Source organism: Nuphar pumila, chromosome 16 (genome assembly GCF_984573655.1).
Source record: "Nuphar pumila chromosome 16, dmNupPumi1.hap1.1, whole genome shotgun sequence".
Classification (NCBI taxonomy): domain Eukaryota; kingdom Viridiplantae; phylum Streptophyta; class Magnoliopsida; order Nymphaeales; family Nymphaeaceae; genus Nuphar; species Nuphar pumila.
Window position 1 is genome coordinate 61,469,102 of NC_143264.1, and position 25,214 is coordinate 61,494,315.

The 25,214-nt window shown below is 36.1% G+C and overlaps 1 protein-coding gene across 1 annotated transcript in view; it reads left to right on the top strand.

Annotated features, from left to right (window-relative positions):
* The first annotated feature begins 8,389 nt into the window (after positions 1-8,389).
* The window catches only part of LOC149813324 (uncharacterized), a 36,581-nt gene continuing 19,756 nt past the window's right edge, over positions 8,390-25,214 (top strand). Inside the window, exons 1-3 of the mRNA XM_089992109.1 lie at positions 8,390-8,607; positions 11,116-11,182; positions 16,340-16,388. Coding sequence (XP_089848235.1) covers positions 8,440-8,607; positions 11,116-11,182; positions 16,340-16,388 — 284 coding nt within the window. The 5' untranslated portion in view covers positions 8,390-8,439. The remainder of the gene's footprint in view (positions 8,608-11,115; positions 11,183-16,339; positions 16,389-25,214) is intronic.

The following is a 25,214-nucleotide window of genomic DNA, read 5'->3' on the forward strand; positions in this document are numbered from 1 at the left end:
TTGAAATTAGGAAATTGAGCTTTGACAAATAAGTTTTTATAATTTTCGAGTTTTAGAAGCTAAACTGATTCAATTTCTCCCAAATTTGTGGAAGATGTTGATCCGTTCAACCATGAAGCATTTCTAATTTAAAGATCTAGAAAATGATCTCCCATTAGGGAGATCTCATATGATCAAGTTGATCAAAAATCTGTAAAAGAAAATTTAATAGGTTTTTTTATTTTTGATTCGAATGACAGATGAAAAATGAATGAATTTTTTAAAAAATTGGCATGCCTAAACTAGACATTCTAAGGAAAAAACTCTTTTTTACAGATATAAAAAATAATCTCCCATTAGGGAGATATGAATGCCTGTAATTGAAAATAGACAAGATTTTGACTTAAAATACAAAAGAAATAGAAATATTCTATATAAATAGATGAAAATTTACATGAAGAAATTAGATATGCATATAAATAATATCCTTTTTACATATCTTGAAAATGATCTCTCATTAGGGAGATATAACTCTAACAAAATGGGTAAAAAAACCAAACCCTAAAAGTGACAAGTATAATAAGGTTGCGGTTTTTGGCCAAAAGTAGATATCAAAACACCATATAAATTGATAAAAATTTATATTACAAAACTAGACTCAATGCTGGGGATTTACCTTTTTATAGATTTGAAAGATCATCTTTGGTTAGGGAGAAATCACTCCAACAAGTTGGTCTAATTTCAGGGAAAATTCGGATAAGGCTAAACAACAGGGTCCGAATCTTGATTTTTTTAAGAAATCAAACCAACTCAGATTGATGTGATTTTTGGTGTGGATTCCAAAAACATACTAATAAAAATGTGATAAAAAGATTAGATCAAAATAAGACCTAATTATATACAAAATAATGAAGACAAAAATAGACCAGAATTAAAAATATCATCTCAACACAATTGAATGGAATAGAATCTCAAAATTGAATTGATCTAATGATCAAAATGTGAGATCTATAATTCCAGATCATTGATGATAATGAAAATGATGTAAAAACATAAATAAAAGCATCTAAAATGAAATTAAAAGCATTGGGGCATAAATTGAAATTGATTTGGCCCATAGAATGTAAAATTTGATCTTATTGAAGATCAAATCCTAATTCTAAATGGCCAAAATGAAAATACATAATGTAAATAACAATCAAAACATAGAAAATGGAAATTTACATGAAATTGAACTAGATCTACATTGCTATTGCACGAAATTGAAAGAAAATGCAAGAAAGAAGGGAAGAAAGGGGGGGGGGGGGATTTTTGAGAAATTAAAAAGATTGAAAGAAAAAAAATCAAAAGGAAAGGAGAGACCTACCTTGGGATTATCCTTCCTTGCTCCAGCCACCAACTCTAAGCTTGAGCCACCAACGCAAAGGAGCAGAGTTTTCTTCTTTGGAAAACTCGTCAACCCCAAGGGAAAAGAAAGGAGAGAGAGAGAGAGAGAGAGAGAGAGAGAGAAGAAAAGAAGGAAAAGAGAACTTTTTTTGTTCTCTCAATTTCTCAACTCTTCAACTTATGAGAAGAGAGACCCCCAAGGGGTTTATTTATAGTTTGAGAATGGGGCTGGTTTTTGCAAAACTTTAGATATGGGACTAAAAATCTCAAGAAGGAGGAGCCAAACCCATGTGGGCATTTTCCTTTTTTGTAAATGGATGAAATGACCTTTTTAGAAAAGCTTAGGCACATGGCACCCTTGCTTGCACATGGGTGCCCATGTGGCAAAGGGGACTCACATGGGGTTGGCGCCAACCCCATGTGGGTCTTTTTCCAATTTTGTAAATGGAAAAAATAGCCCTTTGTGAAATCCTTTGACACATGGCACCCTCTTCCAAGGAGGTGCCCATGTGTATTTTTTTTTTTATAGATGGGTAAAAATGAGATTTTCATGAAAATTTTGACACATGGCATCACCTTGTGGGTGATGCTCATGTGGGTTTTTAAAGGCAAGAGGGCTTTTAAAGTTTTGCAAAAAATGATTTTTATTTTGAATTTCAAAAATGCCCACTGGTGCCCCTCTTTGAAAACAATATTTTTTTTCCTTTTGATTTTGAAAATTAAGAAAAAAGAGAATGAAATATGAAAGTGGAAAAGGGGAATTTTTGAAAATAATTGAACTTCAAAATTCAATTTTTGATTTATACAATCTGAATTGGGCAAAATCGGATCCAGATTGAAAATTTGAGATTTTTTGCAAAACACTGATTTTTGATCTCTGAAATTTTAAAGTTTATTTTGAAATGGAGGATAAAAATTGGATTTGGATTTGGATTTTGAATTTGAAATCCTCAAATTGATTTTGAATAAAAAATAGATTTTGAAATTGGATCTGGATCCATTTTAACATTTTAAAATCCAAACTAAATTTTGAACTGGATCCAAGGTATTTTTTAAAGGAATTTTGAAATTCAAAGGTTTGTTTTTGGATTTGGGGATAAAATTTTGATTTTGAATTTGAAATCCCCAAATTGATTTTGAATAAAAATTGGATTTTAAAATTGGATCTGGATCTATTTTAACATTTCGAAATCCAAACTGAATTTTGAACTGGATTCAGGGTATTTTTCAAAAGATTTTTACAAAATGGTGGATTTGAATTTGAAAATCCAAAGATTGATTTTGAAATTAGAATAAAAATTGAGTTTTGAAAAGGATCTGGATCCAAAGTTTTAAAAAAGATTGGATTTGGATCTCAATATGAAGGAAATTGATTCGAAAATGGAAATCAAACCCTGAATATGGATTTTTGAAGAATGAAAAAAGCCCTGAATTCATAATAAAATTGAGATTTTGGATCTAGATCTAGTTTAGAGAATGAAATTGAATCTAGATTTGAATAAAAATCCCAGAATTGAAATTGGATATCAGATGTTAGATTAATCTGAGTTCAGAATTTAATTAAACTGAACTTCTGAATGGATCAGAAGGTGGATCCAGACTGAAATAGATCTGAAATGGTTTAATTTGATCTTGGATATCTGATGAGATATTTCAGGTTCAAAGAACGAATTGGAATCTGGATATAGATTTCTGAATGAATCACATAAAAAATCCAGGTCCGAGAGGAAATTAGACACCAGATCCAGCATTGGATCTAATATCCAAATTGAAATGGAGCTAGCGGATCTCGGATATTGATAAAATATTGGATGAAGGAATTGATCCGAGTCTGAATTTGGGGTCTGTCTTAGTTTAAAAATTGTTAGAAACAGTGTCCTGAATAATTTTATTTTTTTGGGTCTTCGCCCTGCAGGGGCAGAAACACGGTACTAGATTGGTCTGAACTAATTTGAACTAGATTGAATTAGAATGAATTGAATCCGAAGCCAGTTATACTCAAATGAACTAAATTTGAAGCTAAAACACTAGCTCAACCAGTTAGAATCATCTTGGTCTGGGCTGTATTGAACTCAAATGAGCTAAAAAATAGCTAAAATGAGTTAAAAAGAAAGTCTGAGTGTGTAAAATGTGACTTTAAATTGAAATTGAACTGTTCAAACTCTTGATGCACTCATGTTAAACTCCTGGGGATAGGATCTACTAGATTTGGCTGACTCAGGGACAGTCTGGCTAAATTTTGAGCTAAAAATGAGCTCATTTTGCCCGAAATGGGCCAAATTAGCTGAAAATGGTAAAAAATGGCCAGGGTTCGCTCCTCGCGAGCTCAAGAGAGCTAGAAATGATAGACATTCTAACTTCTCTAAACTTGAGATGAGTTTGGTTGGACCTAGCTGATGAAAGGTCTAAGGGTGACCTAGGGGTAAAATAGTAATTTTATTGGCCAAACGAGGTAAGACTGACCTCTAGACTGAGGTAGACCTAGGGGAGACTCTATATCACTCTGCAGAGGGCTGGCATCTGTGAAATGAGGATGTCTGGAATGGATTTGGAAAATTTGGGGTGTTTACAATTAGCTATATCAAAGATGTGCTCAAAGGATATGACAAATCTTGGTTTTTTACGATACTTTCTTAGAATAGAAGTGACTTACTCACTCATTGTTATTTTTTTTCATAGACTAAGTATGCAACAGAGATCATAAAATGGTTCGGATTTTTCTAATAAAAAATGACTTGATACTTTAGAGGTCATGAATGCAAAGATGAAGAAAGATGATGGAGAACCTTTGAAGGATCCAATTCCATATAGACAAATGATTGAAGCTTTATCTTATCTTTCTATTTCTCATCCTGATATTTTTTCATATCATTCATTTTGTTAGCCAATTTAAGCATGCTCCCACTATAGTACATATAAATGTTGTAATGAGGATTATTAGATATATTAGAATCTCTATTAATTATGGGTTATTTCTTTCATCCTCTTCCATGTTAGAAGTTATTGAATATTCTGATTCTGATTGGAGAGAGGATGTAAATGATAGACACTCAATTACCAGTTTATGTGTTTTTTAGGTAATTCTCCAATTTCATGGAGATGCAAGAAGTAATAGAAGGTGTCTCTCTCTTCCATTGATATCATGTTATGACGACAACTACTTTTGAATTAGTATGGCTGAGACAATTGTTAAAAGACTTGGGAGTTCACATTGCAGAACCCTTGAGATTATATTGTGACAACAAAAGCACAATATACATTGCAAGCAATCAAACATTCCATGAAAAGACCAACACATTGAAATTGATTGCCACTACGTTCGTGAAATTTTTTTGAAGAAAACCATCACCTTTCCATATGTACCATCTGAGTATCAACTAGTAGACTTTTTCACTAAAGTGCTCCAGTCACTTAGATTTCACTTCCTCCTTGACAAACTCTCGATTGTTAGACCATGAGTTTGAGAGGGGGTGTTAAGAATCTGTATCTACAATATATATATATATATATAATCATTTTTTTGTATATTCAAATGTATGTAAACCAAATACCCATCAAGGGTATTTTGGTTATTTCACAATATAATAATGGTCAACCAATTAGGGGCTGACTTTGTCTTCTTTTATATTTTTTTATTTTTATTGAAACATGGGTTTGATGGGACAACTCCAACTAGTTGTTGGAGCTGCTCCCAACGGTCCAACCCAAAAGCTAGTTGGGTTGCCCCACTCCTCTTTTATTGTTATAAATAGGGGTTCTTCCCATGTATTCTTCAATGTTTTTTTAAGCATTTCAGCAATATACAAGATCCTATATTTCAAGTTGTGTTCTTTGCCCTTTAGTGGCTTATTTGTGCTTGACCCATAAGTGGTCCATTGTGTTTTCATATTGTGTTCTTGTTAGCTCATAAGAGACATCCTATTGTTCTTGTTCTTGTTTCATTAAATGGTGGTTGGTCTTGAGTACGATAAGAATAGACTTGAATTTCATTGTTAGGTTCAATATTAGAAATATCACTATCATGAGTGTCATCACGATCACTCTCATGCATATCATGAATATCAACATTCACATAATCATCAATAATAGCATTATTATGCTCATGCATTAAATCAAATAAAAAAGAGTACTCACATGGTTTCTTAGACTTAATTTTCCAAAACCATTTTCCTTTTCAAGAAAAGTGACATTCCTTGAAACATAAAGTTTGTCCTTTTCATTATCATAATACATAAATCCTTTTTAGTTTTCGGCATAGCCTAAGAAAACACAAGGAATGGCTTTGGGGGAAAGCTTATCATTTTTGTTAGAAAGGACAAAACATTTACAACCAAAGATTCTCAATCTAGTATAATCAGGAGGAATTTTAAATAATTTTTCAATAGGTGAAGTATTTTCAAGAATAGTAGAAGGCATTCTATTAATCAAATAAACTCTTGTGAGGGCGGCTTTGGCCAATTTTTTTTTTTGAATGCTTTTGGATATTAAAAGAGTCCTATTAGTTTCAATAATGTACCGATGCTTTATTTCGGCTAAACCATTTTGTTGTAGGGTGTAGGAGCAAGATCTTTGATGGTTAATCCCTTGTTGATCAAGGTAATTTTTAAAATTATTTGATAAAAATTTTCCTCCAAAATCGAATCTAAATATTTTGATGGAGGCTTTAAAATGATTTTGACATAACTACAGAATATTTAAAAATAATCAAATACTTTGAATTTGAGTCTAAAAAAATAAATCCATGTGTGCCCACTATAATCATTCACAAATATGACACAATAAGAAACTCTTTTTTTAGACATAATTGGTGTCGGTCCCCATACATCCAAATGTATTAACTCTAATGGTTCTTTAGATACAAAATGACTAGTTCCAAAAGGTAAATATTTCATTTTTTCAAGAATACAATCTTCACAAATCAAATCTTTTTCATTACATCTTTCAATAAAAGAGAATAAATACACTTTTTGATTAGAAACAAATATGTAATTATAATTAACAATCATTGACATGGTTTTAATTAAGATAAAAAATAAGATCAAGTTTATTTAAATAAGTAATTGAATATGCCATTTTTTTTTATTTCATTCATATAATTTTGGACATGAAAGAGAAGGAATTTGTATTTTGCTTCAAAGGGCACAATTCGAAGAACTTTGAGCTTCAAGTTCGATTTTGAACTCAAACTTGGGTTAGATCCAATGTAGTACATTGAACTCAAATATTATTCTATATGGCAATGATAAATCCAAATTACATATCAATCCATATCACATTTTATCAAATCTTTAATCCAAATATAGCACTTTTTTTGGGTATGAAACAAAAAAAGGATCCATTTTAGTATTCAAATTGAGTTAATATTGTATTACTAAACCTGAATACATTGAAATTAGATCAATAATTTTATCAAATTTTTGTTCACATCAATCTAATCTATTTTATGCTTCTAGATGAAAATCTAGCTTATCTTTGGGCTCATTTTGGATTTATTATCTTAAAACTCAAATTCGTGTCAACCATGTTTAGGGTTGCGAACAAATCAGCTATGGTTCCATCAGGCTTGACCCGACAGTTTTTTTTAAGGGTGGATCATGTTTTATTGCAAACAGAGAGACCATAGCATATTTGCCGGCACTGAGAAGCTGCCATCTTGTCAAAGCCGATGCTGGAGAAAAGTTAGCATGGGTACTGCAATAACCAAAAGTAGATATGTTTTTTTATTATAGTCATGCAATAACTTGATCCTATTAGGGCCACTTGTGAATGTCATCAAGTTGATCTCAAAACCCATGGGTGACATCCCTTGCTGCAAGGTCAAAGCTAGGTGTACTCACCGAGGAACATCAATGGTTTTACCAACAGGACGCCAGCCAAGGTGCGGTAGGTGATGCAGGTTTTTTTTCCTTAGATCATCAAACAAAAAAAAAAAGACTTAGGTCCTATTAACTCAACTTCAGTTAATGATTGACCAAGTTAAATGGGTAGAGATGCATTTTTATTAATAGAGCATAAATTTAAGTGTGACTTCTACCACAGAGGTGGTATCCCATGCGGTAAGCAGGATCCTGTGTCAAGCTGAAGGCCCAAGATCAAATTCTTCTGCCACATGGGGGTGGCTGTTATTAGGTAAGCTAGGTTAAGGCTGGGTTCATATCCAAGTTTAATTATGTCATAACCTAAGGGTTGGGTTAGCCTAATAGCTAAGAAGGAGAGAAGATAGCTAAGAGAGGGGAGAAACCACAAGGAGAGCAGCGTCAAAGGGAGCTAGGGGAGAGAGGAGCTTGGGCTGAGAATGAGAGAAAATAGAGGAGAGGGGAGGGTATGTATAGGATGTAGAGAGGGAGGAGAGGCAGCCAAGTGGCAAAAGCCACTAGTCACTTGGAGAGGGAGGGTATGTATAGGATGTAGAGAGGGAGGAGAGGCAGCCAAGTGGCAAAAGCCACTAGTCACTTGGAGAGGCCGAGGGGGCACCCTGTTAAAAAAAAAGTGTGTTAAACACTTACCTCTCAAACATTATTTGTGTTCTTAAAAAACTCCCTTCTTTTAAAACAGTGATACACTGGCCCAATATATAACCCAAATTCAAGTTACAGCTTACAAGACAAAGATAAAAAGGTGGAATAATCCAATGAAATTGCATAATACTCGCAAATATCTTATAATAGGTTACATTCCAAGTACAAACCGATCGAACTTGGAACCAAACACAGAGTCCACAACTAATGTCAATTTAAATCCAAAAATGAGTTTGTCTGACCCATATGAGCCCGAATCCGATCTCAAAACACATTCAAACTCAAATTTACGATCCATATCCCAAAACAATATCCAATTCGGTTGGAGGTCAGTCAGACCGAATCTGGTCCCTTTGTACTTTTTTTTTTCCCGATATTCAGTACCATTCGGACCCTTTACTTCATAAGGTTTTGTGATTTACTACGGCAGAACAAATCACAGGAAAACAGTAAGTCAAGCCCCATTAATACATGTTGTCACGTGTAAAAGGCCTGAACAACAGCAAACAAGGGGAGGAAAGAGGACAGAGAGGGTAACGGTAGCGGACGTCGGTCCATGGAGAATCCGGGAACCCATATCGCCGACGGCGAGAGGAGGGAATCCCCTCCTCCGTTGGAAGAAGGGGAAGTCCTGAAAACCCTAGAGACGTTCGAGAGGGACGCCGTCGCCATCGCCCACAGCTTCACCTCTCTCCTCTCCTCCCTCCGTTCCGCACTCTCCGAGGTCTCTCTCTCTCTCTCTCTCGGTCTCGATTAGTGAGATGAAGAGCTGGATTTGATAGCTCTATTTCATGTAAACATAGTGATTTTATTGATTTAGTTCCTATGATTCATTGGAGGCTTTCGATTTCCACGGCGAAGGAAACCAACATCGAATATTGAGAGATTCTTGATGAAAGAAGGTGTTTTACGCGCATCGCTTCTGGGGTGCTGGTTATATATACCATTGGACAGTGAAGGTTAAGATTTACTTACTGGAAATGGATGCCTTTGAAGGAAGCTATGGCGAAAATGTGGATGATCTGCATGTGCCAAATGGCAGCCGATTCTTCGGAGGCAGAAGAATGCAGCCCGACTTGTGTGTTTAATCGACGCCTGCGATTTTCAGCTAATTGTGTGCATTGAAAGCTAGACGAGATGCACCAATGCTTCTTTGTGGAATTGTTTATGAGCATTTCGTATCGTGGTCATAGTTGAAGTGTACTAGTTTCATATTCATTGTCGTGATGGGAGTTGGGCCGTGCGATTGGTTATTTTCAATGTGGTTGGTCATCATCATCATCAAGCCTTATCCCAATTACATGGGGTCCGCTTCGCTAACCCTATTCCTGTCTATCTAGAGCTACAACTTGGGTCACTTTACAATAAACCAATCCCGCGCGCCTACTTCTTTGTGGTTGGTCCTCTATTGATATCATCAAATTTTCACGAGCGTTTGTGAAGATTGATAATGGAAGAAACCCTTTTAATTCTTTTTAGAAAACAGTTAGGCCACCTCAATAGCCATAATTGTACCATCTTTTCTATGGGATTTTCAGCAAGTAACAAGGCATACAATAGAAAAATGCACAAAAACCTTCCACCTACTTCTGCATTTCTATAGTTAGAGCTTCGAAAGACATCTTTAAGTTCGGGGATAAATGAAAGAAAAACCATTTTAATAAGAGAGTAGATAGTGATGGTAATGGTCCCTGTGCCTTTGCCAACAAAGACCGAATTTCGTTCAAGTTGCAGAGGGAAATGCAAACTGTTCTAAATTTCTAATAATAATATAAACTATTGTAACAATAGGACGTGTCGCTGCTTGGTGCTTTCACCAAATAAACATGCCTATTAGGACCAGTTCTTTATTTTTCTTTTGCCGGAAGAAATATAGGTGCCCCATTTTCTTTGCCTTCATAGATTCTCAACCTTAGGGTTGGTCTTTATAGAGGGAATAATACCTTGTTTGTTGATTCCGAAATGCATTTTAGAATTCTATATGTTGCTGCTGGCTGCTACTTAGATAAAGCAATAGTTGAAGACTTCAGAATCGGTATGAAATGATATTTCAAGAAGAGCTGAAATCTCGTTAAAAAGAAAAGAAAAAGTCAGTGCTGGTTTGGGCCTTGGTGACTCAGTTCAGTGAAGTAAGACAGCGTTACTGATAGGCGACTCATGGCTTATCTTGTCTTGTCTCTCTTGCTTTCTCTTGTTCGCTGCTTGCAACAAACTTTCTTGCAAAGTCAAGCTCTTGTGGAAGAGTATGGATGATCACTTTGCTGTCGTTGTCTACTATGGGGCCTTGTTTACAGAACTTGCTTCCTATGATATTTTGTGAAAACTGCAAAGGAATTCAATAGGTTAGGACCGAGAAATCTATGTTTGTCAAATCCAACTTGATTTAAGGGATGCACATCTATCACATGTCCTGTCATCCATGATCTTGGTGTATGTGAATATATGATGTAATGCTTCATTTTACTACATGTATGCCTTGTGATGAATGTGTAAGTTCAAGATATGTAGTGAAAGGATAGAGTTGCATGATACAATGTCCCAAAGCCATGTTTATTTTGAAAAGTTCCTTTGTGCTACACTTTACATCGATGATATCATTAGTGGGTAATGGAAATGTAACTCTCGAGGAAATGGTAGTGATCCATCGCATTTAAGTGGCTTTGGTTGGACATGGATGCCTTGTTAAGTATTACTTGGTTTAGACTGGGTTTGGTGCCTATTTGGATGCCATCAAATCCAGGCTTGGATGTAACCTGGCTTTTACAAAACTGGGTTAAAACTTAGTTTTCTGAAAGCAACTCCACCTGTTTTTTCAAGGGAGGAGAACAAGTTTATCTGGCATCCATCCCTGCCCTCTGCCTCTCCCCACCCCAACACCCCCTTTTAAAGCAACGGAAAACACCCACTATTTGAACGATAAGAAATCAAATAGTTTAATCTGATGATGTATTAGACAACTGGAATCAAGCATAACTTTGGGGCCCAAATGACACCTTTTAGAGTATTCTCAACCTATTTGTAATCATTAGCTTGGTTCTCTAATGTGCATTTTCTTGAATCTTCTTATAAAGCTATATAATAATTTCAATCAAGCATAACTTTAGGGCCCAAATGACACCTTTTAGAGTATTCTCAACCTATTTGTATTCATTAGCTTGGTTGGCTGTCTCTAATGTGCATTTTCTTGAATCTTCTTATAAAGCTATATAATGATTTCTCTCAATGTTTTTAGGTTACTGGTGCCTCAGTAGAACACATGCATTGCTTCAACGATGTTGCAGGTCGTGTACAAGAAGCTGGTAATACATTATGAACAGGAAACTAATTTTCCCAATTTGTGGGAATTCCTTTGCTTCTGTTTATTTTGAGAAACTTTTTATTAGCTTTGAGTTTGTACACAATTGACATGGAAATTATGGAGTAATGTATTCCCAACATTATTGCATGTAAAGTTATTTAATGACTTCTTACCAGCTCTGTTAGTTATAGAACTAGAGTTTTAGTATGCATAGCTAATGCTGCTTTCATTGATTTCTCCACAAAATTAGATATTGAACATTTCTGTGGGCATCTTTTAATATTTTCTACTTAGCTTGTTGACATTATCATAAAAAATTACCCAAAAAGACAATAAAATTGGAATGATCTATTTCATTTCCCTAGAAATTGGAAGGGAAATTTTTAAAAAAGCACCATATTCTCCTTTCTTTTTCATCATCTGCCACTACCTTACCATGTCTTTTCCCCTTTCTTTTGAACAACCACTATCTAGTTCTTCAGTCCTTCACATCATCTACCATTAGCCACCCATCCTTCCCATTTTTTCTACACTGCCACCATGACCTCCTACCACCCAAATTTTCTTCTGATACATAGTTCATTCCCTTACTTCCTTTCACAACCACCCATCAATCACCATTATTAACATTCTTCCACTGCTATCACTATTACCATCTACCTCCTTTTATGATCTATCACAACTCACCTTTGTTTTCCCCCTTCTTTTCCATCTTTTTATGTAACCAAAAACTTGATAGTGACAGATACTCCAGTGGCAGGTAGAATGGGGGAAAAAACCTTCTTATGAGTAACAACCATTACTCGTCTCATTTTGTTACCTTGTGTGTGTGTGTGTGTGTGTGTGTGTGTGAGAGAGAGAGAGAGAGAGAGAGAGAGAGAGAGAGAGAGAGAGAGAGAGAGAGAGAGAGAGAGAGAGAGCACATCAAGGGTAAAAACATAAATATAAGATCTTAACCACAGTTGGTTTGATAAAAACCCCAGTTAAACTACCATGAAGTTTGTTTTTGATTAACTGATAAAAGTTTAGGTGTGTTTTAAACAATCTAAAAACCTTAGGTGTGTTTTTTATTATTGTCCATCTTTTAGGTGCTATTTTAGATTGTCCCCTAATTGGAATCAGCAGAGATCTGATTTCATACTCATTCTTCAATGTTATTGAAGTTGAGTGTCACAATAGTTGGTAATATCATGTTAAAACATCTTTTCAGAGAATTTAGTTCTCTCCTTAAAATATAATTCAATAGGTTGTGATCTAATTTCATGTTTATGTTGGCATTATTCCTACTTCTATTACTGCAGACAGTGATATCATGCTGAAATCTGGATCTCCGTTTGTGATGTGCCATTTGTCTTTAATGTCATTTAGTTATTTTGACACATATGTAAAGTGTTATCAGAATTTTATCAGTTTCTAGGATCAATTGCCATTTTGGAAATACATTTTGCTAATTGTCAAGTATCACAGTGTTAACATAATTTGTTAATTCATTTGAGTCACAACTAACTATGTGCGGCCTCCAGTTGATTCATCACACATTGCAATTATGTGAAATCCATGGTAATTTGTCTGTTTTGGATTCTTAGTAGCCTATGGCTAGGGAAGCCATCTTAGAAACAGATTGTATTTTCTTGTGCTAACAAAATTCTAAGTCTCATGCAACTTTGTGGCCAATGGGATTTGATACTGTTCTAGACATTGCTCATTTCTGTATTGGAAACTATTAGCTAGGGTATTTTTTGTAATTTCACCATGAGACAGCCTCAGGCTCACATCAAATCTTCTTATGATATTGTATATTATTTCCTTAATAGTGTTGTAGTTTTTCTTCTTTTCTATTGTTTATATCTATATATAATGAGATGCCACCTTAGAGTGGTATTGTTATAATGTTGCAGTTCATGTTGGCTTTTTTGTGTTGACCCTTATTAGGGCTTCTCATATTAATGAAAGGGTGCATGGGCTGCCCTACACAAGAGGTCATTTGGGGTTAATAGTTTCCTCTATTCGAGAAGATTCATCCTCTCACTTCATCCAATGATTATTATGCTATTAGAGCCAATCCTTTCCTTGTGTGGAATCAATTTGAGGTAGTATCTTATCTTTTCTCTTCCTTCTTTCTCATGTCTGCTTCTTTCTCTTTTTTTCTCTCATTGTCTTTCTTGCTCCCTGAGTTTCCATTTTCCTCTACTCTTCTCTTCTTCCCCTAATCTTCTTTCTTACTCTCCATTTTTAATCACCAGATCTAGAGTTTCTAGTCTTTGATTATAAACCAACCTCTATAGTGTCCTTGCTGATGTCAACAGTGTGATGTTTATCAAAGCAAGAAGATTATCTCTAGAAGAGAGAAGTTGAGAGGAAGCACAAAAGGAAACTTCATTCAATGTAAGAATAGAATACAATACAACAATAAAGGGGGCATTTCTCATATTGGGTAGGAAGTAAAGAATGGTGAAATATGATGCTATGAATACTATCAAACTTAGGATGAATTGCCATCAGAAAATCAATAACCTGCTGTTGGTCCCTTACTATCACGATTCTTGCACTTTATGCACAGATCATACTTGGTGCACTTGGTGTTAAGCATCATTTAGGCTAAGGCATCAGATAGATGCTAGAATCTAGCAAAAGAAAACCTGAATAAACTCATTTCCTTCCTTGATGCCTTCATCTCTTGCTCCAGCTGATACCTTCAGGCCTAATTATATTGCTAATAAATTTTCCTTAAGTACACCAAAGCATCCTTAGCTGCTTCATACTTCAGTATATTGATTGCAATGCTATGCTCAACGGAGCCCAAAAACCATGATTTTACTCTGGCATTGTCATTCTCTCATTCTACAATATCAATATCATAGTTTGCATCACCCTTCTTTGGCTTGGATTTGATACTATCCAAATATCCTACATAATCAAACCCTTTAACCATAGTCGGCATAAACTCTATCCAATAGGGAATAGGCATAATTTGTTCCATCTAGCTTGACCAAAATGATTTGAATAGATTCCTTCTTCTTCATCTCCTACTAACACACAAACTATAATCCAAGGCTGCACCTCAACTACACCTCAAAACCCTGCACAAAGCCAATAAGCACAGCCAAGCGAAAACCAATATATGCTGTATATATCACTATTACAACACACAAAACATACAAAGAAATTGTTGTACCAACAACTTTACTAAAAAAAACTATGATGATGTTGATGACAAGGTATTCCAATCCACACACCAATAATTTGAATACTTCAGTATATTGATTGCAATGTTTTGCTCAACGGAACCCCAAGAACCATGATTTTACTCTGGCATTGTCATTCTCTCATTCTACAATATCAGTATCATAGTTTGCATCACCCTTCTTTGGCTTGGATTTGGTATTATCCAAATCTCCTACATAACCAAACCCTTTAGCCATAGTCTGCATAAACTCTATCCAATAGGCATAATTTGTTACGTCTAGCTTGACCAAAATGATTTGAATAAATTCCTTCTTCATCTCACACTAACCCACAAACTATAATCCAAGGCTGCACCTCAAACCCTGCACAAAGCCAATAAGCACACCCAAGCGAAAACCAGTATACATTGTATATATCACTACTACAACACACAAAACATAGAAATAAATTGTTGTACCAACAACTTTACTTAAAAAAACATGATGATGTTGATGACAAGATTCTCCAATCCACACACCAATAATTTGAATACTTCAGTATATTGATTGCAATGTTTTGCTCAACGGAGCCCAAGAACCATGATTTGACTCTGGCATTGTCATTCTCTCATTCTACAATAACAGTATCATAGTTTGCACCACCCTTCTTTGGCTTGGATTTGGTACTATCCAAATATCCTACATAACCAAACCTTTTAACCATAGTCTGCATAAACTCTATTCAGTATTCAGTGTTCTGAGGGGTTTTAAAGTCTTTTAAATCTGTTCATTTGATTGAGCTCTAAGCAATTAATTAGCCACTCGTTTGTCGCAAGCAAGGTTGCCAAACTAGGAAGCAGAAGCGGGAAACGATACGGGAAGCGAAAGCGAGAAGCGAGGCATTTTAAAATTTATAGGAAGCGGGAAGCGAAATATCAATTTGAAAGAAAAATATGAATAAAAAATGAAGCAATATGGTAACTGAATAAGAATCGAACAAGAAACAAATAAAAACTAAAATAAAATTGATCATTCTTATATTTCTGATTTTTCACTAAAAGAGTTAAATTTTTTGTTAAAATCTAACAATGAAGGTTACCAATTTAAAGAAAGTACATGGGAAGTGAGAGGAAATACATGAAAAGCATAAAAAAAAGCGTGAGAAGTTTCGGAAGCGAGGAGTATCGTGCTTCAGAAGCGAGCTTCCCACCTACCTAAGAAGCTTCCGGTAACTCTGGTCTCCAGCACTTTATCTGTTCTGGCATTTGACTTGGTTATTGGAGGTTTATAACCTTTTGGTGACATTTATTTTGCACTATCTTGTTAAAGCTTAAATCTCTTTTGACAATTCCCAACTTATGTCACATAGGTACAGGTAGGGGTGTGAGTTTGGGTATAGGTATATAGGGTATGACAAGGCAGTTTACAAAAATGTGGGTACGGGTAAACTAATATAAATAAATAAATAAATAAATAAATAAATAAATAAATAAAAATATGTTATGGATATTGATCAATCAAGATCCATACTTATACATACATATGAAAAGGTTTTTTCAGTAAGGGGAGGGTTTTTTAATAGAAACAAACAATAGGTGGGGAGTGGAATCTCTCTCTCTCTCTCTCTAAATGAATGATTGTCGGGATGGGGGTTTGTGAGTGAGGGGCTTGTGGGGTTGGGTCAGGGGCTGGACCATTTTTTGGTCTCACCCCGTTGACTAAAACAACTTAAAAAAAAGTTTTGGTTGGGTAGTGGGTCAAGTTAGGCCTGATCCAACATGTAACCTGTACCCAAACTCATGTCTGTGTCGACATGGGTAGTGGGTACTTGGGGCCTGGCCGTGTACCCATATTACATAGGTCCCAACACCGCATTTATGCTTTAAATGGGACCATAGGCACAATGGATCACTAATTGGCACAATGGATATGCCATATTCCATCTTTGTTAGAATATGTTTCTGATATGGATATTATTATTTTTTGTTTTGTAGCACTTGATGCTGCAACCAAGGGAAACCATTTTATAAACTCTTGCTTAAGGTTAGCTCTTTCATACCTTTTTCTTTCCTTTCCTTTTTCATTTGTTCTTACATAATTCTGGTTGCGTGGTGTCATCTGATGATTGCTGCCTGCCTTAACATAGATTTTTAATTCCATTCATGCCAATGGAAGGACAATAATTTTAATGTATCATCTCAATTTTCTTTGATCTGATATTATTTTGATGCACCCATAGATAAACCATTCAGGTTTTGGAGCTACATAGTTTTCTAACTTACTCTGGCTGATCTTTTATATAATTACGGACAGACTGTAGTCACAATCTTTTCAATACTTATTTAACATCTAGTTTCAAGGTGTTCAACCAGATTTTTCATATGTCGATCATGGGGATCTTATATGAACATTTTAAAGTTCATTTTCTTTTCTTTTTTGGGGTATTAATTTTTTGTTGCAATTTCATGGCATCATTTGACCACTATTGATTGCATATTTATAGATTATATGTTCCATGTTCAAGGGCAATGATTTGATGTGTCAGATCAACTTTTCTTATCTAACACTATTTTGATGTCCTCATAGACAATTTTTTTTTTCAGAATTTTGCTAGCTTAGTTAAAGTTTGGTTTCCGTGGATGTTGTAATGAGATATGCGGAAAAACAAAGAGTGCGATGAGCACTTACAACATCCACCAATGGACAAACAAAAGGGATAACACCCAAATCCACAAAGAGACAACACAACATAAAAATATAAATGTCTCTTATTGAAGAGAGAGAGAGCTCTCAAGAGTGAAGAATACAAGAGGGGTTCACCCCTATATATACACAAGAAAAAGGAGAGAGAGGTATGGCCTTAAAAGAAGAGCCACATAGGGGGCTCCCCATGGAGTCGTTGGGAGCCCCCAACGGTCACAAATGTGACCATTGGGGGTCCCATTAGGGATGGCAGTGGACCGGGGGAAAGCGGGGCCCCTCCTCGCCCCGTTTGGATCGGGGATGAAGGGTATGAAACGGGGATGGAGGCGGGGACGAAGGTTAAAATCCATCCCCGTCCGGGGGTGGAGGCGGGGATGGACGTGCACTTTTCCCCGCCCCGCCCCGTCCCCGCCACGATCCCCGCCCAACCCCGCCCCGACCACTTTTCCCCGCAATATCCCCGCCCCGCCCCGCCTCATCCCCGTTTGAACCGGGGATGGAGGACATGAAACCGGGATGAAGGCGGGGGTGGAGGATAAAATCCATCCCTGCCAGGGAGGCGGGGCGGGGGTGGAGGATAAAATCTTGAGGCGGGGCGGGGGTGGAGACCTTGTCCTCCGCCCCGCCCCGCCCCACCCCACCCCACTGCCATCCCTAGGTCCCATCGACTCCATGGTGGGGCCCCTTATGTGAGTAAAAAAACAAAAATAAAAAGAAAGAATAAAGTGCAAAAAATAAATACAAAAGAAAGAAAAGAAAGAAAAGAAAGAAAAGAAAGAAAAGAAAGAGAAAATAACAAGTACCCCTATCGGGTACTTGTGAAATGACTAAAATACCCCTATTGGGTATATTAGACTATATATATATAGATTACATGTATTTTAACACCCTCTCTTAAGCTTTACGGGGATATAATCGAAAGCTTGTTAAGGAGAAACAAAAAACCAGGAGTAGCAAGGGCTTTAGTGAAGAAGTCCGCCAACTGGTACTTGGATATGACGTAAGGTAGTGCTATGGTTCCTCTTAGGTATTCATTGTTAAAATGTAAAACTGTACATATATGTATATATAATAATATTATATTATTATATATATATAAATACATTTTTCATTTCTTTCTTTTCTGTAATTTTTTTTTATTTTTTGTCTTTATGTCATCTAGTTCAGTTTGAACTAGAATGACTGTTGCTAGTCAAGTCCTGTCCAGACTTGACTAGCAATAGAGCTGTTGGACTGACACAGTCCAACAACTCTTAATAGAGCTGTTGGACTGACACATTCCAACAACTCTAAATAGAGTTGTTGGACTGTGCCCAACAGCTCTATTGAGTCCTCTTTCAGCTGTGTATATAAAGGGGTGCAACCCCTCTTGTATTTTACTCCAATGCTTCTTAAGCAATTGGTTTTTCATATCAATAAAGAATACATTTTTATTTTTATTTTGTTTCCAGTTATACCCTTTTTAAGGGTTATGCTTTAGTGTCATTCTTGAGACTTGCTCTTGTTAATCTAAGCTCGTGTTTCGAAGATCCCCATTTCATTTCATGGTATCAGAGCCGCGGAAGTATTAAATCTTGAGGAAAAGCTGCCTCGGTTTCCGTGCCCGTTTGCAAAAGTGTTCGCCACTTGAAGAGAAGTGTTTTATCACTTCATTAGAGAAGATTTTACATCTTGTTGTATTGTTTTTTTTCTTTCTTTTTCATTTTCCTTCTTGTTTCTCTTCTATTCCTATTCTTTCTCTCCTTGTAATCGATGGATGACAATGATAAAGTCACCATCATGCCTATGAAACTAAGCGATACGAACTATGTAACATGGGCTTCAATCATGAAGCACCATATATGGGGAAAAGGCTTATGGGGGATTGTGGATGGTTCCGATTCAGAACCTAAGCTATCTCTTACTAAAAAGGAGGGAGATAAAGAGGTCCCTCTATCGGAAGAAGAGAAAATCAAGGCTATTGCCTCATACGAGAAGAAATGGAAAGAATGGAGAATATCTCATGCGAAGATAATGTCATGGCTTATCAATAGCGTTGACATTAAAAAATGCTCAAGTCTTGCCAAATTTGATCATGCCGATAAGGCATGGGAATACCTTAAGAATATGTATTCCCTTAAAGATATTGCACACGTGTGCAACCTCCAAGAAAAAGTTCGAATGATGACACAAGAAGACAAAACTATTCGTGAATATTACAATGGGTTGTCCGAACTTTGGGAAGAACTTTCCCTTTTGGAACCAAAGTGGCATTGTGCCGAAGACATCGAGCTTCGTCAGAAACAACTCGATGCCGAACATTTTTACCAGTTTATCACTGGATTAAGGCCGGAATTTGAAACCACTAAATCGGCCCTACTTCACCGGGGAAAAATTCCTTCTATTGTTGAAACTATTGAAGAGTTAACAATGGAAGAAAATCGTCTCCGGAAAGGTTCTTTAAAAATTGAAGATGATTCTGTTTTAGCCGTGTCTAGACCAGGGAATCATGTTCGATCATATAGGCCTCCTCACTTTAACCGACAAAATGGTGACTATGATAAGAAGAAAGTTATTTGTCATCACTGTCATGAACCGGGACACTACAGGCCACAATGTCCCAAACTTAAGGAGCTGAGAGAAAAAAAAGCTGCAATTGCTGGATCGGAGCCTAAAGATCAGGATGCACCAGTTTCCCTGGCCCAACTAATGGAGATTCTTCAGCCTCTCATCAAAGGTGCCTCTTCCTCATCTGAAGCTTCAACCGGTGCAGCAGCCTCATCTTTTTCTGATCTAGGTAAAATTTCTTGGCTTCTTGACTCTGGTGCATATTTTCATATGACCCCAAATAATCAAAGTCTATCCAAATGTGTTAAAAATAAAACAAGTGTGTCAAAGGTCTTTACTGCTGATGGGACTTCTCTTGAAATAGAAGGAATAAAAAATTTTGAAAAAATTTATAAAACAAAAAATTTTTTTATTACAGAAATTAGACATGTTCCCAAATTAAATTTAAATCTTTTATCTGTATCTCAAATTTCTGATTATGGGTGTAATATTTCTTTTTCTTCTCATGGTTGTTGGGTACAGGATCGCCAGTCAGGCAAGCTGATTGGAGAAGGCCATAGAGAAGGAGGACTCTATTACATGGATTTTTTGGAAATGCCGAAGAAAGCTTTTTGTTATAATATTCAAAAAATAGAGTTGGAAATGTGGCATAAGAGACTTGGTCACCCACATATAGCCAAAATCCAACATTTTCCAAATCTAGGGAAATTTTGTAACTCTGAATCATTTGATTGTAAAGATTGTATTCTCGGCAAAATGAAAAGATTACCATTTCAGAACAGAACCTTTTTCTCTTCAAGACCACTTGAATTAATACACTCGGATGTTTGGGGTCCTGCACCAGTAATTTCTAAAGGAGGATTTGTTTACTATGTTATTTTTGTCGATGATTTCTCCCGACATACGTGGATGTACTTTCTCAAACATAAGTCTGAAGTATTTTCATACTTTCAAATTTTTCATAATATGGTTAAAAACAAGTTTCAAAATGATATTACTATTTTTCGTACAGATTCAGGGGGAGAGTTCTTATCCACAGATTTTCAAAATTATCTTAAATTGCATGGCATCACACATCAAAGATCTTGTCCTTATACACCTCAACAAAATGGACTGGCAGAACGAAAACATCGCCATATTATAGAAACCACTAGGACTTTATTAATAGCAAATCAAGTCCCGAAAGACTTGGGCAGAAGCTGCCTTAACTGCCACATATCTCATTAATAGGATGCCATCTTCTTCGTTACAAAATATCACTCCCATTGAAAAACTTATGAACATTTCTCCATACTACTCTAGACTAAGAATATTTGGGTGCAAATGTTTCATATTTACTGACAAAAATGATAAACTTTCCCCTCGTGCGATTCCCTGTGCCTTTTTAGGATATGCTGAAAACCAGAAAGGTTATAGATGTTTTGACTTCAAAAATAATAAACTATATGTGTTTAGAAATGTTTTTTTTCTTGAAAAGGAGAGCTTCTTTGATTTTAGAAAATTAAAAGACGTCACTGAGTACTTCTTTTTGCTAGATCTAACATCAACATCTAATGAATATGACCTTGACTGTAACTTTGATGATGATTAAAGAATTATTGATCTTAATGTTGAAAATGAAGAAGTTCATAGAGATACTAGTATTCAATATTCCAGGCGACAAGAGTCTAATCCTCCATGTGCACTTGAGAAATATTCTAACATTCCAACTAGACAATCAACCCGAATCTCGAGGCCTCCAGGAAAGTTTGTATCATACGAGTCTTTCTCACCCACATATAGGGCAGTTATTGCATTAATTCACTCATATGAAGAACCATTCACATATTTTCAAGCAAAAAATGATATCAAATGGATAGAAGCCATGAAAGCTGAATTAGATGCACTTGAAAAGGCTTCTACATGGAATATTCAAGATCTTCCTCCAGGGAAGAAAACTATAGGATGTCGATGGGTTTATAAAATTAAAACCAAGAGTGATGGTACTCTTGAAAGATATAAAGCCCGTTTAGTAGCCAAAGGTTATGCCCAAGAATATGGGATTGATTATGAAGAAACCTTTGCTCCGGTGGCTCGTATGACTACTGTCCGAACCTTAATTGCCTTAGCTTCTATAAAAAAATGGTCTATTTTTCAAATGGATGTCAAAAATGCTTTTTTAAATGGAAAGCTAGTTGAAGAAGTATATATGGAACCCCCTCCTGGTCTAAGTATTCCTAAGGGTAAAGTCCTTCGCTTAGAAAAAGCTCTTTATGGACTTAAACAAGCACCAAAAGCTTGGTATGATAGGTTTAGTCGTGTTATGATTGATATTGGTTTTCAATTCTGTTTAACTGACACTGCTTTGTTTATTAAGAATTCTGATGCAGGGATCATTGTGCTTCTTCTCTATGTGGATGATATGATCATCACCGGAAGCGATAAACAGGGAGTTGAAACAATCAAAACACTTCTTAAATCTCATTTTGAAATGACTGATTTGGGTTTGTTGAGATATTTTTTAGGCATTGAAGTTGCTTATTCTCCTAGAGGATATTTATTATCTCAGACTAAATTTGCTTTTGATATTGTTTTCAGGTCTGGTATTAATGATGATAAGAAAGTCGACACTCCAGAAGTTGTTAATGTTAAAATGAAGATTGATGATGGAGAACTTCTTGCAGACCCTACTCCTTACAGACAGCTTGTCGGGGCACTTTCCTATCTATCCATTACCAGACCAGATATAGCACATGCTGTTCATACAGCAAGTCAATTTCAACATGCTCCTACTTCTGTTCATATGGGAACAGTCATGCGTATTATCAGATACATCAAGTCCTCTTTTTCACGAGGACTTTTCTTATCTTCCTCCTCTTCTCTTGATTTAATTGCATATACTGATGCTGATTGGGGAGGTGATCCCAATAACAAACACTCAACCACTGGCTTTTGTGTCTTTTTAGGGGAATCATTAATCTCGTGGAGGTGTAAAAAGCAGCAGAAGGTATCTCTCTCATCCACCGAAGCTGAATACAGAGCCATGGCAACCACGACCATGGAAGTAGTTTGGCTCTGACGACTGCTTGCTGACATGGGAGTTGAAGCAACAAAGGCTTCACAAATGTGTTGTGACAACAAAAGTGCGATCTACATTGCCAGTAACAGAACATTCCACGAACGCACCAAACACATCGAAATGGATTGTCACTACGTCAGAGAGGAATATCTACACGGGATAATTGATCTGCCATATGTCACTTCAGAATATCAGTTAGCAGACTTCTTTACAAAGCCTCTCGCTGCTCCCCGATTTCACTTTCTCTTAGACAAACTTTCGCTCATTGTACCGTAAGTTTGAGGGGGAGTGTTAAAATGTAAAACTGTACATATATGTATATATAATAATATTATATATATATATATAAATACATTTTTCATTTCTTTCTTTTCTGTAATTTTTTTCCTTTATTTTTATTTTTTGTCTTTATGTCATCTAGTTCAGTTTGAACTAGAATGACTGTTGCTAGTCAAGTCCTGTCACTAGCAATAGAGCTGTTGGACTGACACAGTCCAACATCTCTTAATAGAGCTGTTGGACTGACACATTCCAACAGCTCTAAATAGAGCTGTTGGACTGTGCCCAACAGCTCTATTGAGTCCTCTTTCAGCTGTGTATATAAAGGGGTGCAGCCCCTCTTGTATTTTACCCCAATGCTTCTTAAGCAATTGGTTTTTCATATCAATAAAGAATACATTTTTATTTTTATTTTGTTTCCAGTTATACCCTTTTTAAGGGTTATGCTTTAGTGTCATTCTTGACACTTGCTCTTGTTAATCTAAGCTCGTGTTTCAAAGATCCCCATTTCATTTCATTCATCACGTACGTAATGACAGTCCATCTCGATATGCTTAGTACGCTCATGGAAGGTGTGATTGCTTGCAATATAAATTGCGCTTTTGTTGTCACAACACATTTTCGAAGGAGTAAAGATGACAATGCCTATATCACTGAGGAGACTTCTTAGCCATACAAGTTCCATGGTTGTAGTGGCCATAGCACGATATTCCGCTTCTGTTGAGGACAAGGATACTTTGTGCTGCTTCTTGCATCTCCAAGAAATCATAGAGTCACCTAAGAAAACACAAAAAACCGTAGTTGAGACTCTGTCATTGGGATTTCCTCCCCAATCAGCATCAGTATAAGCAATTAAATCAAGTGATGAGGAGGAGGAAAGAAAAACTCCCTTAGTGATGGTGTTCTTGATGTATCTGACGATCCTTAAGACTGCACTCATATGCACGGTTGTAGGTGCATGTTGAAACTGACTGACAGAGTGGACGACATGAGCTATGTCTGGCCGAGTGATGGACAAGTAGGTTAGAGACCCAACAAGTTGTCGATAGGGAGTAGGATCCTCGAGAGGTGTTCCATCTTCCAATCTTAACTTTGCATTGATGACTTCAGGGGTTTCTGTCTTCTTATCATCGGAGATACCAGACTTGGAACAAATGTCAGCAACAAGTTTTATCTGAGAGAGAATGTACCCTCGAGGAGAGTACGCCACTTCAATTCCTAAAAAATATCTTAAGAAACCAAGGTCAGACATGTCAAAATTTTCTTTTAAAACTTTCTTAATATCATTAATTCTTTTCTCATCATTTCCAATGATGATCATGTCATCAATATAAAGTAGTAAAATAACTATTGAAGACCCTGCACTTTTTACAAACAAAGCAGTGTCAGTATAACATGAACGAAAATTCAAACTTGTCATTACATTACTAAATCTATCATGCCAAGCCTTTGGGGCTTGTTTCAAACCATATAATGCCTTTTTAAGTTTAAGAGTTTTATTTTTACCAATACATACCCCTGGTGGAGGATCCATGTAAACCTCTTCATTTAATTCACCATTTAAGAATGCATTCTTAACATCTAGTTGATAGATAGGCCATTTTTTAACTGACGCAACGACGATAAGAGTTCTAACACTGGTCATCCTAGCTACGAGTGCGAAAGTTTTTTCATAATCTATACCGTATTCTTGAGCATATCCTTTTGCTACTAATCGGGCTTTATAGCGTTCTAATGAACCATCACTTTTAGTTTTAATTTTGAAAACCCATCTACATCCAATCAATTTTTTTCCAGTGGGTAATGAAGTTATTTCCCAAGTTTTTGCCTTTTCAAGGGCACTAAGCTCTAAGTTCATGGCTTCAACCCATTGAGGAATGTTTTTGGCTTCATTATAATGTGAAGGTTCATGAAATGAGTGTAACGCAATTAAACACGCTCTATTCCTTGGAGTTAGAGACTCATAGGAAACAAACCTATTAGGAGGATTGGAGATTCGGCTGGATCTTCTTAAAGAGGTTTCTTCTATGTTGGACCCTTGAAAGTATTTTTCTAAGGCGCTCATTTGAGCTTGTTGACCACGCCTAACATAGGTTTGGATTGGTCTATCCTCTAGGTCATTCAACGACTCATTAGAGATTTCCTCTTCTTGAGGAGTCTCATCTTCTTGGGAGAGAAGATCAAATAAGAAAGCATATTCACTTTCGTCAATATCTTTAGTTTTCATAAACCCATTTTCATTTTTCAAAAAGGTTACATCTTTGGATACATAGAGTTTGTTA